Below are 13,648 nucleotides of genomic sequence, written 5' to 3'. Positions count from 1 at the left end.
AATTTACTATATGTAAATTTTAAAATAAATTTAAAAATTTAAATGCTGAATCTATAATAGTTGCTACTTTAAAGGATATTGTTTAAAATAAATTCAACTTGTCACTTTATGGTCAAACCACTGATACACACACACACACACACACACACACACACACACTCTTCTCTTTATAGAACTTCCACACAAGGTTACTTATTTGCTTGTAATCTTACTCCAGGGAAGTTCGGTTGACTTTCTCAAGATACGGTGGAAGGGGGTTGTTCAACACTTTTTGCCTGCGATACCTCCAATTTCTACTTGTTTGTTAAGAGAATTCTCCAGAGACATGTATTACAGCACTCTGAGAACAATATTCACACCCACTGATGAAGAGTGAAAAGAGAGAGCTCAGGGTTCAACTCTGGGAAACAATTGAGTGGCTACATGTGTTACTTAGGAACTAACTTGGAGCAGGTACTTGGAAAGAAGCAATTAAAACTGGTGACAAATACCTCCCAGAGTATATGGGGATTAAGACTTGTGCTCAAGTCTTCCATCGCTGCCTCTGTGAACACACTGGACTTCAAGTACACATCTCTTTATCCACTCTATTACCTCATGGCCATTACTTGCGGGTGATAGATGCTGGTGTTCACAGAACAGCGTGCTGATGCATTTTTTCCTGCCATTGTATGTAACATGTTTTCTAATTCTTTTGCTCTATTCAGCATTTGACCCCAACGATAGGGGATTATGGTATTAACTCTCTACCCAGCACACATTCTTTACAGACTCTCACTAAATACTGTAAGCCTGCTGCAGATAGGAATAAAAGTGAAAGCATACCGTCTGGTCTTAAGCTGAGCACACAGAGGGTCGTGATCCAATTGGAAGGGAAGCAGAATTTTTAAAAAGAAAGAGGTTTGACCAAATTTTAATCCTTGTCATTTTCATTTCTCTTACCCTGTGGATTTGGGTGATTTTATTTACACTGTCAGCTTGAGCCTAGGGATTGGAAATCAGGCTTTTATGGAGATTATTAAAAGTACATAGAGTACACTAAAGGTTGGGCTAACTGATATATGCTGCTAAAAATATGAATGTGAATGCCCTGGTATTAGATGCCACTGGCGTACATTTCATCCTCCTTAGAAGGTTATTCTTGGGAGCTGGACCTGCCCTGCCGCAATGGTAATGAGATGCAGGCTGTCAGGGTATTTCTAATAGGTAGTGAATGACCAGGGATGGAGACGAATTAGCATTACTCAGATGAGAAGGTAGCTCTTTATACCATTAATTCCAGTGCAAAGTAATTCCACCTCCGTCTCCTGAAAGAGAGGGTATTGTAAATTGGGGCCCAGGGGTGGGGAGAGGAGGAGGGCAGGGTTAAAGCTTCAAGGGTTTATTGATGGCGTGGATGGGCTGCGATGTCATCCAAGTCCCTAGGCTGGGTTTTTTTGGCCTGAGCTTCTCTAGTGACTAGATGCATGACTAGTGACTTGGTTAGGTAATGTTATATAGGCCTAGATGACAAAGATAAAGCTCTAGACCTCAGTCACAGTCTTTAAGACCTCAGCAGATAAAAATGAAATGGATTACTCAATCTCAAAATACTAGGAGCATTCATGCTTTGACAAAGCAGGTTTAGGATCTCAAAGACATGGAAATACCATGTTACAAAGTAGTTGACTATGCAAGACTGGTGTCCTTGCAAGGTTATAGATTATGATAATCTTAACAGGCTTAAGAGGGATTTAGATAGATGCATAGGTCACAGCTCTATGCTGGCCCACCATGAGAAAATGGGGTATTTTAGGGACTTATTTCCAATTATGAGGGCCAATAGCATCCCCAGGCCTGCTGCATAGCCTCCTTGGGTGTCACTGATAGATCAAGAGTCACTGCTATGCTGAAGCTTTGAAGTGTGATCCACACCTAGAAATGGGGAGGAAGGCAAATGGCTTGAAACAATTGACCATGTGTTTATTTCACCTGGTGCTCACAAGTCCCAAGATCTGGACCATGATGTTGAGTTTATGAACTGAGGTTTGTATCTCTTTGTCATGTCCTAGATGCCTGTGTATAAAAATGTGCTATCCAGGCCACAGAAGAGGAACCACTGTGAAAGGCGGACCTTCAGTGTCTTCATTGCCTGAAACCTTAGCTCTGAACAACTTGTCCCAACTCTCTTACATTCTACATCCTGACTTGTTCCTCATCCTCTTGGCTTCAGATCTGGTAATTTATTTTCCATTTTACAGCCTTACCCACTCACCCCTAAAACCAGCCGCCCTCTGACTAAAATGTTTATTTCCCTCTTAAACTTTGATCCCAATTCCTGCTGTGATGGTACTGCCCTCATTCATACTGAGTAAACAGCCCCACCTGCCCACATGGACCGCTCTAATCAGTGTGCATCCATCTCCCAAGAGAGGCTCGCCCTCCAGGTGTCCCACAGTCCGCAGGTAAGATCTGTTTGAGGACACTGAGTCAACTGCTACCAGAAAGAAGTAAAATATGTCCTTTAGTGTGATGGCATACAAACTGCTATGACTCTGACTCATACCAGCCCAATCCTCCCTCATTAATTGTCCTTTTAAAACATAAACGAACATGTTATGCTATTTATATGTTTTTTCAAATCGGGTTTCACACGTTTTATTTACTGGATTTGCATAAGTCAGGAAGGATAAATATGAGTTCTCTCTTTAGTACAACAGTACTAGTGACATAATGACAAGTCCAGTGTCCTGGCCCATATTACATAGCAAGTGAATTACAGAGTTTAACGCACTTGGTCATTGCTTCATCTGCTACCTATGTTCCCTTGGACTGAGATCCTCCGGAAAACAGGGATCAAATCCATGTGGTCCCTCTCTATGAAAATTAACAAATAAATTAGATGATAGGATGATAAAATCGATGCTGATGAGAGTGATAAATATGCTTTTCATTTCTAACTGTATAAATCAATTTATTTTCCTGATTTTCATATCTGCATGCCTTTGCACTGTTTCCTCTACTTAGAATGCCCCAGAGCAGCAGTCCCCAACATTTTTGGCACCAGGGACCAGTTTCGTGGAGGACAATTTTTCCACAGATGGGGGGTATGGTTCAGGTGGTAATGTGAGCTATGGGGAGCAATGGGGAGCTGGAGATGAAGCCTCAGTCTCTTGCCTGCCACTCACCTCCTGCTGTGCAGCCGGGTTCCTAACAGGCTGCGGACTGGTACCAGTCCACGGCCCTGGGATTGGGGACGCCTGCCCTAGAGATTGTGAAGTAAGTCAGAAAGAGAAAGACAAATATCATATGATATCAGTCATACATGGAATCTCATTTAAAAATGATACAAATGAACTTATTTATAAAACAGAAGTAGAGTTACAGATGTAGAAAACAAACTTATGGTTACCGGGGGCAAGCGGGGGAGGGATAAACTGGAAGATTGGGATTGACATATACACACTACTACATATAAAATAGATAACTAATAAGGACCTACTGTATAGCACAGGGAACTCTACTCAATGGCCTATATGGAAAAGAATCTAAAAAAGAGTGGATATATGTATATGTATAACTGATTCACTTTGCTGTACAGCAGAAACTAACACAACATTATAAATCAACTATACTGCAATGAAGTTGTTTTAAAAAAGGTAGTCCCTTTACACTCACTTTACAACACTAAAGTTAATAACATCATAACAATATATAAATAATGTATAATAGTATAATAGACAATAATATATATGCTATATATAAAAAAGAAAGAATGCCTTCCACCTGCCTTATTTGACTAGAAAATCTCTCTTCATCTTTTAGAACCTGACACCTGTGTAACCTCCTCTCTGAGATCTGCACCTATCACTGCCCCTCCCCACCTCCAAACAGAATTAACTATGTTATAAGCTGTTACACTTAGCATATAATTCTTTATGTAATTTTTGTTTATCTGTATGTTTTACCCACCAGATTATGGACAAGGTCAGCCTCAATTTCATAGTCTTTTTTGCACTCTAATCTCTGCCATGGTGCCCAATAAGTTACAGATACTAAAAAAGGATTTTTGGAACCAAATGTTATGAAGATGATGGTGATGAAGATGATCAAGCAGGAGGATGATTTCACTCCTTTCAAGAGAAATAGAGCTTTTCCAGCTTTATGAACTAGTCTTCCATTTAGAATAGTATATTAGTCAAGATAATCAACACAGGCTGCTATAAAAAGCAATTTCCAGATATAAGTACTATTGCCCAATACAAAGCTATTACTTACTCGTGAGCATCTGGTGTTGCTTGGGCATCTTCCATTGTGTGACTCTTCCATCTTAGAATTCTTTGCTTCCAGCTATTTAGATGGGAGAAAATGTAAAGAAGACACATGAGGTTTTTAACACACTTGGCCTCAAAATAACAGTCATCACTTCTGCTCCTGTTCCATTGGCTGGAGCTTGGGAATCACATAGCCTATCTAACTTCAGAGTGACCCAGGAAATGTAATCTTCCTACATGTCCAAGAAGAGACTCCAAAATTGTGAACACTAAAAGTTTCTTGCAATAGTCTAAACTTCTGGACACCAAATACCTATTTTACTTTCCTCTCACTCACAGAGCATGCTCACTTCACCCCATGGAGGACAATGCAAGGTCTCATCCAATCACCACCACCATATCAATGTCCAGAACACCCGGGGAATGCAGCATCTTCTCCATCAGTCTTATGTAGGATCTCTAGGTGTAGTAGCCTACATATTAAAAAGACAAGTAATCTGTACCCTATTTCCCCACCAATCACAACCCATTTAGAATGGAAAAAAGGACAGAAAAATAATCCCGTTTGCAAAGGGAAATAATAGGTAACACTCAGCATGATGGTCCACAGCCATGCTGAGCCCCTCTGAGTCAGCACTGTGAAGCCCATAACTTCTGGGCAGGGTGGATGTGTGTGAAGTTGGCTCTAAGAAGGACTCCATTTTTTGTTCTTCTTCTTGGCCACATATGAAGTGGGCTTGGTGGTGGGGGGCTACCCTTCCTTCAGAACAGTGCACCTCTAAAAGCTTGACTTCCGCTCAGTCTGGAATGGGCTGGCAACTCGAGAATTGTTTTAAGCCTTGAGCAAGGAAAGACGTTTCAAGTCCAGGCCCCTGGTTTCTTTGGCAATGCAATTCTAAAACTTAGAAGGCATATGATATATTTGCTTCCAGTCAGGTCCTTGTGCCAGTAAGCACACCCAGAGTTATTCTCTAGACATTGTTATCAAATCTACTTTTGTTTTTCTTCTTTCCCTCCATGCATTTCTCTCTTTCAGTGTAATTACCTAAATGAATTGAGGCTATCAGAAACAATAGGTGGGAAGGCCATACCCTTGATTTGATATTTTAGCTCAAGTAACTTCATTCAATTGAGAACTTTTACTGGATATTTGCCACTTAAAGCCTACCTTTAGTACTACGTCTTACTGTCGGAGTCTAAAATAAATTTATTTTCTCTAATCTGATAGCCCGAATTTCTGGACTCTGTATTCTGTTTTTGCTAGCAAACTCATGAATTCTTTCCTGAGTCATCTCTTTCCTGTAATGCATATATCTAGATTAGCCAAAAACACTACTAAGACTCTGTTTCCTAACCATTTCCTCTGATGATATTAGCTGTGATGTGACTACCTTCTAATTAATAGCAGGCAATAATTGTACCAAATGATTTGTCACTGCATAACCTGAATTTCCATCTTTCCAGGTTCTGGTATTATGGGGTTGGCCAAAAAGTTCGTTCAAGTTTTTCCATAACATCTTACAGAAAAACCCAAATGAACTTTTTGGCCAACCCAATAGTTTCTTTTCAGCCTGTTGCTAAACTCCTAAACCAATGATATACATTAAGTCTAGTGTAACAGTCAAAGAAATCGATTTGGTTATGTCAATACTCCACTTCTGGTACCAATTTCTGTATCAGAGCAATACATACCAGTTGCTGTAACAACAATCTCAGTGATCTCACACATAGGTTTATTTCTCCCTTGTGTCACTGTCCAGTGCAAGTCTGGCAGCTCTCCTTAGAGGCTGTCTTCCAAGTGGTTATTCAGGAACTCAAACTCCTTCCCTTTCATGATACTGGAATCATAAATCAGTGGCATCTAACCTCACTGTGGAAGGGGAAGCAAAAGCCAGAATATTGTTTAAGATACTTCTAAGGGGCAGAACTAGAAGTGGCTTATATCCTTCAGTCCAAATTTTTTTGGCCAGGACCCTGTCACATGACCCCAATGCAACAAGGAGGAAATGAAATGTTTCTGTGTGCTCAGGAACAGGAAATGGGACTGAGGGGCTTAGAGCTGTCTATCCTGTATTAGAAAGTGTCATTTACTTGACTCTTTACTAATGACTGACCAAACTGAGAAGAGAAGCCCTTTCTTTTCTCAGTTATCAACTAGATGATTGGATAATGATGACATTTTATTTTTATACTAAAAATGCAGGATCAAAGTACTTTAAAATTGTGAGAACTTTAAGGCAAGTATAATTTTTTACCACTTAAGATAAAATGGAAATACTAAGAGGTTCCAAGGGACGCACTGTGAACCATCCAACAAGCCACCGGATCTTTGGCTTTGAAAAATAAACTGCTCTGACCAAATCTTCATAACACAGGCAAAGTAGTGTGCAAACTGGCCATAAATGAGTGTTAAGCATGACCGCACAGTTCCTCACAATGGCGATGGCTCAGTCTAAGTGAACTGATTACCTTTGTGCTCTAGTCAGACTCAACAGTCACCCAACTCCCTCTCCTTTGAAAGGCACATCTCAGCCCAAGGAGACAGAGGACCTGATCCACCACCAAGTAGTAATCAGAGTAGTAGTACAGTGGAAAGAACACAGGTGTTGAGTGCAACAAATCTAGGGTCTTCAATTGGTTGTATGTCCTGAGCAAGTAATTTGAAACTCCTCTGAAACTCAGGTCCCTCATCTCCTATCTGTGAAATGGAGAGTAATATATCCATCCTGCATAATATTGTGAGCATTACATATGTGTGTGTGTGTGTGTGTGTGTGTGTGTGTGTGTGTGTAAGTGTGGCTGATATTCAGACAATATGAATTGGTCAGAGTACTCTCAATGGTCAGTGTTCATGCTATACTAGGTATTAACTATTTTAGCATCATCACCTACCTATTTATTTATTTAGGCCTACAACATGCATACAATTTTCCTAAACATTATGGAAAATACAAAGAAATTTAAGAACTAGATCCTTCCATCAGTGTAGTTTTGAGATCAATTATGTGAATCGAACTAGAAATATGACAGAAATTCAGAGAGAGAATTCGTGTCAGCATTGGCTGGAAGAGTCAAAGAAATTTCCATGAAGAAGGTGACCCCATGAATTCGGAGGACACCAGGTTGTAGACAGCACAAAGCTTGGTAAAGTAGAGAATGCTGAGGAGACCAGTCAGACTGGAGAGGAGAGCAATTAAAGACAAAAGAACTTTATCACCAGCACTGCAAATTCATTCTGAGTAAAATGATACTTAATTTTATGATTAATTTATGATTAATAAAATTTATTCATTTTTAATAAAGAGCAATATTCCAGTTACTGAGGGTCCATTGTGTTTCCAGAGGGTACTGATATGGGTGCAGTTATAACAGATTCCACTGACTGCAAAACTTTTGCAGAGAGGCAAAATTATCATCATGATTTTGATGATGTATGGTGTGTTTGGTGCTTTTCCAGTGCAATTAATCCTGCCCTTTCTATTTCTCTTCTCCTCAAATTGTTCTCTTTTTCTACTCCTACATACTTGGTACTACAAGAGAGACATGCCAAGTGCCCAGAACAGTAGCTTGGCACATAGACACTCAATGAATATTTGTTAAATGGATTCAATAAAGTTCTGAGAAAGTTCTGCTAGGCAGGATTGTAGCTTCTTATGGTCTTTAAATCAAGCAAGGTGAGTAGAAATTCACCTCCTAAAAACAAAGACAAAAAAGACTGCTGATCAACTCTTACAATGAGTTTATATGAATCCATAAGGAAGGAAATTAGTAAATGCTTCTAATGTTGAGATATAGTGACCAGAAAAGGCAGACAGCCCAGAAAAGTCCCCACCTTTGGAGGCTTCAGTGTAGGCATTGTGTAAGTGCCACTTGCCCAGGCTCAGCACAAACTGGTAAAACGCTTATAGCGGTTTTTTTTTTGTTTGTTTGTTTTGCGGTACACGGGCCTCTCACTGTTGTGGTCTCTCCCGTTGCGAAGCACAGGCTCCGGACGCGCAGGCTCAGCGGCCATAGCTCACGGGCCCAGCCGCTCCACGGCATGTGGGATCTTCCCAGACCGGGGCATGAACCCGCCTCCGCCGCATAGGCAGGCAGACTCTCAACCACTGCGCCACAAGGGAAGCCCTGCTTATAGCTTTGATGGGCCCTTCAGCAAAGCACCTTCCTTCCCCAATGCTATCCCTAAACTCCACTTACATAGTTGAATGACAGCAGATAATCAAGGTGGCATAATCTCCAAACCATGCCTAACAGGTATTATTTTTTTAAGTTAAAGTGATATAATCTTCCTTTTCCTTTAAGTCATGATTCCTTATGGTTTCCATCCATCAAATCAATGTTTCTTATTCTTTACATGATGAGTAAATACCTGCTGGAATAAGGAAGGCACTGCTCAACTTTCACCCTCAAATTAGTATTTTTCGGGTGCTTAAAAAAATGATAATCTTGAAAGCTAAGCTTTGAGCAAAAGAGATTTCTAAACTTTAATAACTCCCTTTATGTAAGCAAAGCAATACATTGAGTGACAATATGGAATTTTACAGGTATAGAGAATTTAGAATATGGCGTAAGGGGCATTCCCACGTGCCTGGAGTGCAAGTTGAAAATTGTTCTGGAGCTGGGAGGAGGAAGAAATGGAAAAAGGGAGGAAAAATGAAACTAACCAGTTATGTCTGTTCCTGACGCCCACACTGTGCACATGAGGAATTCCCCTGAGCAGTGGGACTTCTTCCTTGTTTTCCTGTGAACATACCCCTCCCTCCAGAAGCCTGAATTTTTACTGAAACTTCAGCAATATGGTACCATTGCCAGGTAGGTTAACCTGGCTGGGGTTGTTGTTTAGGTGCCCTGAATTAGAGCTTCTGGCTTCCCAAGGCCTGCACTTGGTACACATGGAATCCAGAAGTTTCTATATACTCCTGTGGGATGATACAGTGGTACTAAGAACCCAGAGGATTTCCAGGTGCCTGGAGTTGGAACAAGATGGCCACAGAGTACAAGGATTCCACCTCCAGAGGCAATCAGCCAGGACCATGGGTGGGATTAAACACTAACCCCAAAAGACCAGATGAAAGAGCCACTTCTCTGTGCCACCAGTCCAAGGTACCCAGGGAGTGGACCAGAGTCATCCCACAGCAAAGACCAGCAAGGAATCAGAGGTGAGAAGCTGACCCAAGTTCCCCTCCCACACCCCCACGAGGGTACATAAGCCTCCTCCCAGGCCCAGATGCTACCCAGCTGACAGGTAGAAGGAGAGAAGTGAACTACAGGAAGTCTGGGCATTTGCCCCAAAGAGGCTGATGTCAACAAGAGAAGGGATTGTCTTTAGTTGTCAAGTTTATTTGGTCTCCCTCCACTTCCCTATGAGAGAGAGATGAGAGGTCAGAGCAAGATGAGAAATTATATTAAAAATATAAAATGCTCTACGCTTTTAACTCAGCTGAGTGTAATGCATGTGATTTTTAACCCCAGACTGTATTAATGATGCAAAGTCACTGGTCAAAATGCCCAGAGGCCCTCTCCCTGCTTTAAATGGTAGAACGCAGTTTGGATAGAAATAAGTGTAATGTCATCTAACTTGTATAGCTTTGCAAGGTTTTTCATCTGTTATTAAAATTTTTTCACATCATAGGTCCAATGAAGGGGTGGGATTTAGTCACTACACTTTTATCTAAGAAATGTTATTTCCTTACCATTAGTGGAGAGACTATAGAAAACATAAAGTTGCTCACATTAGTCGTGCTATGAATCAATATTTGGTATTTAGAAAGATAACAGTACAGAAATTTATGGGAAAGACATCATTTGCCAGGTATTGTCAGGCACTTTACATACACTCACTGTCTTTCATACTCCTTCAACCACCGTTGTTCCCATGTTACAGATGAGGAAACGGAAACAGATTAATAAATCAAAGTCAGTTTGTCCAAGGTCACCGAGGCTAGAAAGTGCAGAGCTAGAACTGGAATGCAGCTGGATGACTGTGGCGGGACCCTCGCTGCTTCCCCACATGGTCCAAGGTCCCTGCCCCTCTGCCCAGCGTGTCACACACAGACCTGCCTAATAGCCACACACCCAGTGAACAACACACAGGGCTGATGCCTCCTGTTCTCTGGAAATAGACTCTGGAACTTCAAACTGCCAACCTCAGACTTTATTTGACCTTAATGAAGACCAGCAGCCCAGGCTACCTCCCCTCCTAAGACAGGAGACTTGCTTTTCTCACCCAGGTTCCCAGTTTTGAAGCTAGGTTGAAAGATTTATTTTTCTCTCTGGCTACTGCATTTGCATTCCCTCCAATTAACGCATTCATTCTTTAAAGAAATACCCAAGTTGCTTTTCTGGTTTCTCAGCTTCTCAGTCTCCTGATCTGAAGGGTCATTGTCTTGACAAATCAGGAGTGTGGCACCTAGTCACTGGGTTACTCGGCCTGGCCCAGGTGCCTTCAAATAACCACCTGTTCTTTTAGATACTACAAGAAGCATGCAGGAGCCAGAAGGTAAGGTGTCATCGTCCCTGGAACACAGCAGCCTGAAGGAGTACTTAGGGAGAGGATGCTGGTCTTCAAACACTTAAAAAAACACTTTCTAATATGCAGGCCTCAAATCCTGTGGAGCATGAAGCATGTGGTAGGACAATTATGGTGGGCTTTCTGAAGTCGTGGAAAAAGACTAAAAATGGCCCATTCCTTAGGACATAAGGAAAAATAGGCATTGAGCCAGTGGAAACCAAGAAGTAAGCCAGAAAGAAATGGAAGATTTTCTGCTTTTCTTTGCTAGTTCCTTTCTGTAGTAAAAGCCAATTTTACTAGCATTTTGTCAGCCAGAGCCCTTTGTAAACAAGCACTTGCAAATCCTCAGACCAGTGAAAATGGAGATTCATAAAGATATTTTGAGGACTGTAACCCTTAAATGTTTTTGTGAATTATTAATACAAATTAAAGAGAGTCTGCTTTTTTAACCATTGAGTAATGCTATCTATTTTATGAAAACTAGTCATTCATACTGAGAATGTTTAGAACATTTTGTTAACCAGAATATTTAACTTATGGGAGAATTTGGTACTAAATTGACTAAAAATTTTCATAGATCGTGAAAATCTATGTACTTCAGAATTAGGAGGAGGAGGCTGCCTCCCAAATATGATAATTTATTAACTGTGCGACCTTCAGGTCCTTTCAATTCCCTGTGCCTTATTTTTCTCATTTTTAAATGAGTATAATGACATCTACCATCCCCGGTTATTAAGCTTAAATGAGAGAGGCATATGCGCATGCCTAGCACATACTTGCATATAGGAGACACTCACTGCATAAATATACTGCAATTATGATGATGATGATTAGCATCCTTTTTAATGCTGCTACCACCATTTGTGTGAGCTTATTTCTAACTCTCCTTCTCATTTTACCAGCCTCTGCCCACCCTGGAATTCTGGCCTTACATACCTCCCCCTGGAACACTGCAAGTTTTCCCAAATGCTATGATCAGCCCTTCCTTTTCCCATTCAAAGAATAAAGAGTGGTTTGGGAGTGTCTGAGCCCTCCAGGGCTGGCTCTCCCCTCCACGGAGACACCACCCCTGGCTTAGTCTTGGTTCGTCCCATCATTTCCTCTTTCTCTGGGCCAGACCTGGATAAACTTGTGGTTTCCTTCCTTCGTGCTCTCTGGAGAGCTGAGTACTGCACACTTGAAAGCCTAAAAACTTGTCATTTCCACCTTGAACTAGTGGCTGACCTCACCAGACAGCCTGGGAAATGAATTAGTGTCCTTAAGCAGAGACAGAATATGAGCAGTGACCCAGCTCTCCTAGGCAACTATGGAAACTGTCAAGTGGTAGTTAAAGTTCCCTTTTTCCCAACCCCTTTAATTATGTTGAAAACTATGTCATATTGTTTTTGAAAAAGTTAATGAAATAGTAGGTAAAGGTGAACCAAGGAACGTAATTTACTTGGATTTCCTTGCAAGCTTTTGATAAGGTCCCTCATAAAAGACCATTAAGGAAAATAGATGGCCAGAGGGCTCTGGGCAAAAGTCTTTTTGGTGTATTAAAAACTGGTTAAGCAATTTTAGAAGGAAGAATCACTGACGCTGGCTACTTCTTGGAGTGGAGAGAGGTTAATCACAAGCTGTCCCCAGTGTTAGTATTTGGACTTGAAATGTTTGAATGATTTATGAAGGAAAAGAAAGCAAAGTTGGTCAAAGACACAAAACGATGATGATAGTACAAGCTGTCCAGAGTGTTTGGTAGGAGTGAAGGTTCCTTGTCTATCGACCAGGAATACAGTCCCTAGAGGGAAGAGCTGGGGGCCTACCCTGAAGATGAAACCTCCAAGGATGAGAACTAAGCTCTGAAAACCTTTCAGAGAAAGACAGAGACACTTCTCATTTGTGGCCCCAGTGCAGCCAGGCCTGAGGCTGGAGGGCAGGACACAATGACCTTGCAAGTGTCCTTCCCACCCTTCCCACAGATGATGGTTTAAGGCCATGAAAAATCAGAAATGAGTGGCATGGGTGGAAAGCATTTAAGCAATATGAAGACACCATTTTGCATAGTTTTCATTCCAAAATTGTAGAAGAATAATTCTACTGGTAAAGGAAAGCCAAAGAAATGTCATGGGGACTAAAACATTAAACACATCTTCTGGTAATTCTTGTATTTGACTTGATGCAGCAGAAGATAGACAAGAGATACTGAGGACCTGTTTACTGCCTACTATACGGGCAATGGGAGTACTTCGTTTTTTACAAAAGAAGACAGACCTTCCTTGAAAGTGCTTGTAATCTAACAATGTAATTATTCTCATAGTTATCCTCACTGTTGCCTTCCCCCCTCCAATATTTTCACTGCAAAATGAAACAGAGGGAATTACACAAATATCTGGATGCAGATGAGGCAAATAAACCCCAGGTGTCCTCCCAGCCATGTTCTTCATTAATCTTTATGACACTTCTTATCAAGTCCCACCTGCGTTTCTTCAAGATCAAAAAGTCTAAAACCCAAAAGTCACATTGCAATCAGGGGCAAAGTGAATCCAAATCTGTATTTACCCAAACTTCTTTTCTTTTGCCCAGTCGAGTAATAATGCTAGTTTATACATAGGGTGCTATTTACACAGTAGGAACGCATTTATTTTGAGACAGACATAGAGAGGGAAAACGTCAGATAATACATTGGACATTAAAATACTGCTCTCAAAGAGTCCACCAGTAGACCCACTCAAATATAGTCAACTTACTTTTGAAAAGTTGCAAAGGCAATTCAATAGGGAAGAAGTAGTCTTTTCAATGAATGGTACTGGAACAATTGGATGTCAATAGGCAAAAACAAAAACAGCAACTCCAACAGAAAAGCAAAAAACCTCTATACACACTATATATACAAATTAACTCAAAA

At 40.9% G+C, this 13,648-nt stretch overlaps 1 protein-coding gene across 20 annotated transcripts in view; it reads right to left on the bottom strand.

The window, feature by feature from the left end:
* The window catches only part of LOC308612554 (uncharacterized protein), a 164,087-nt gene that overhangs the window by 57,689 nt on the left and 92,750 nt on the right, over window positions 1-13,648 (bottom strand). For 13 of the 20 annotated variants that reach the window (XR_014015116.1, XR_014015117.1, XR_014015118.1 and 10 more), the window contains exons 2-3: window positions 4,258-4,329; window positions 3,168-3,244 (exon numbers count right to left, since the gene is read on the bottom strand). Coding sequence is in view for 13 of the 20 variants with exons in the window: in XM_081225092.1 (XP_081081218.1) it covers window positions 3,168-3,244; window positions 4,258-4,285 (105 nt within the window). In the remaining 7 variants the exon portion in view is untranslated. Of the gene's footprint in view, window positions 1-3,167; window positions 3,245-4,257; window positions 4,330-5,945; window positions 6,238-13,648 lie in introns of those variants that run through there. The other 7 variants (XR_014015119.1, XR_014015121.1, XR_014015122.1 and 4 more) reach the window with 3 other exon arrangements.

The sequence above is a fragment of the Mesoplodon bidens genome (genome assembly GCF_964165515.1).
Source record: "Mesoplodon bidens genome assembly, chromosome: 2".
Lineage (NCBI taxonomy): Eukaryota > Metazoa > Chordata > Mammalia > Artiodactyla > Ziphiidae > Mesoplodon > Mesoplodon bidens.
This window is presented reverse-complemented; position numbering and strand designations above follow the sequence as displayed.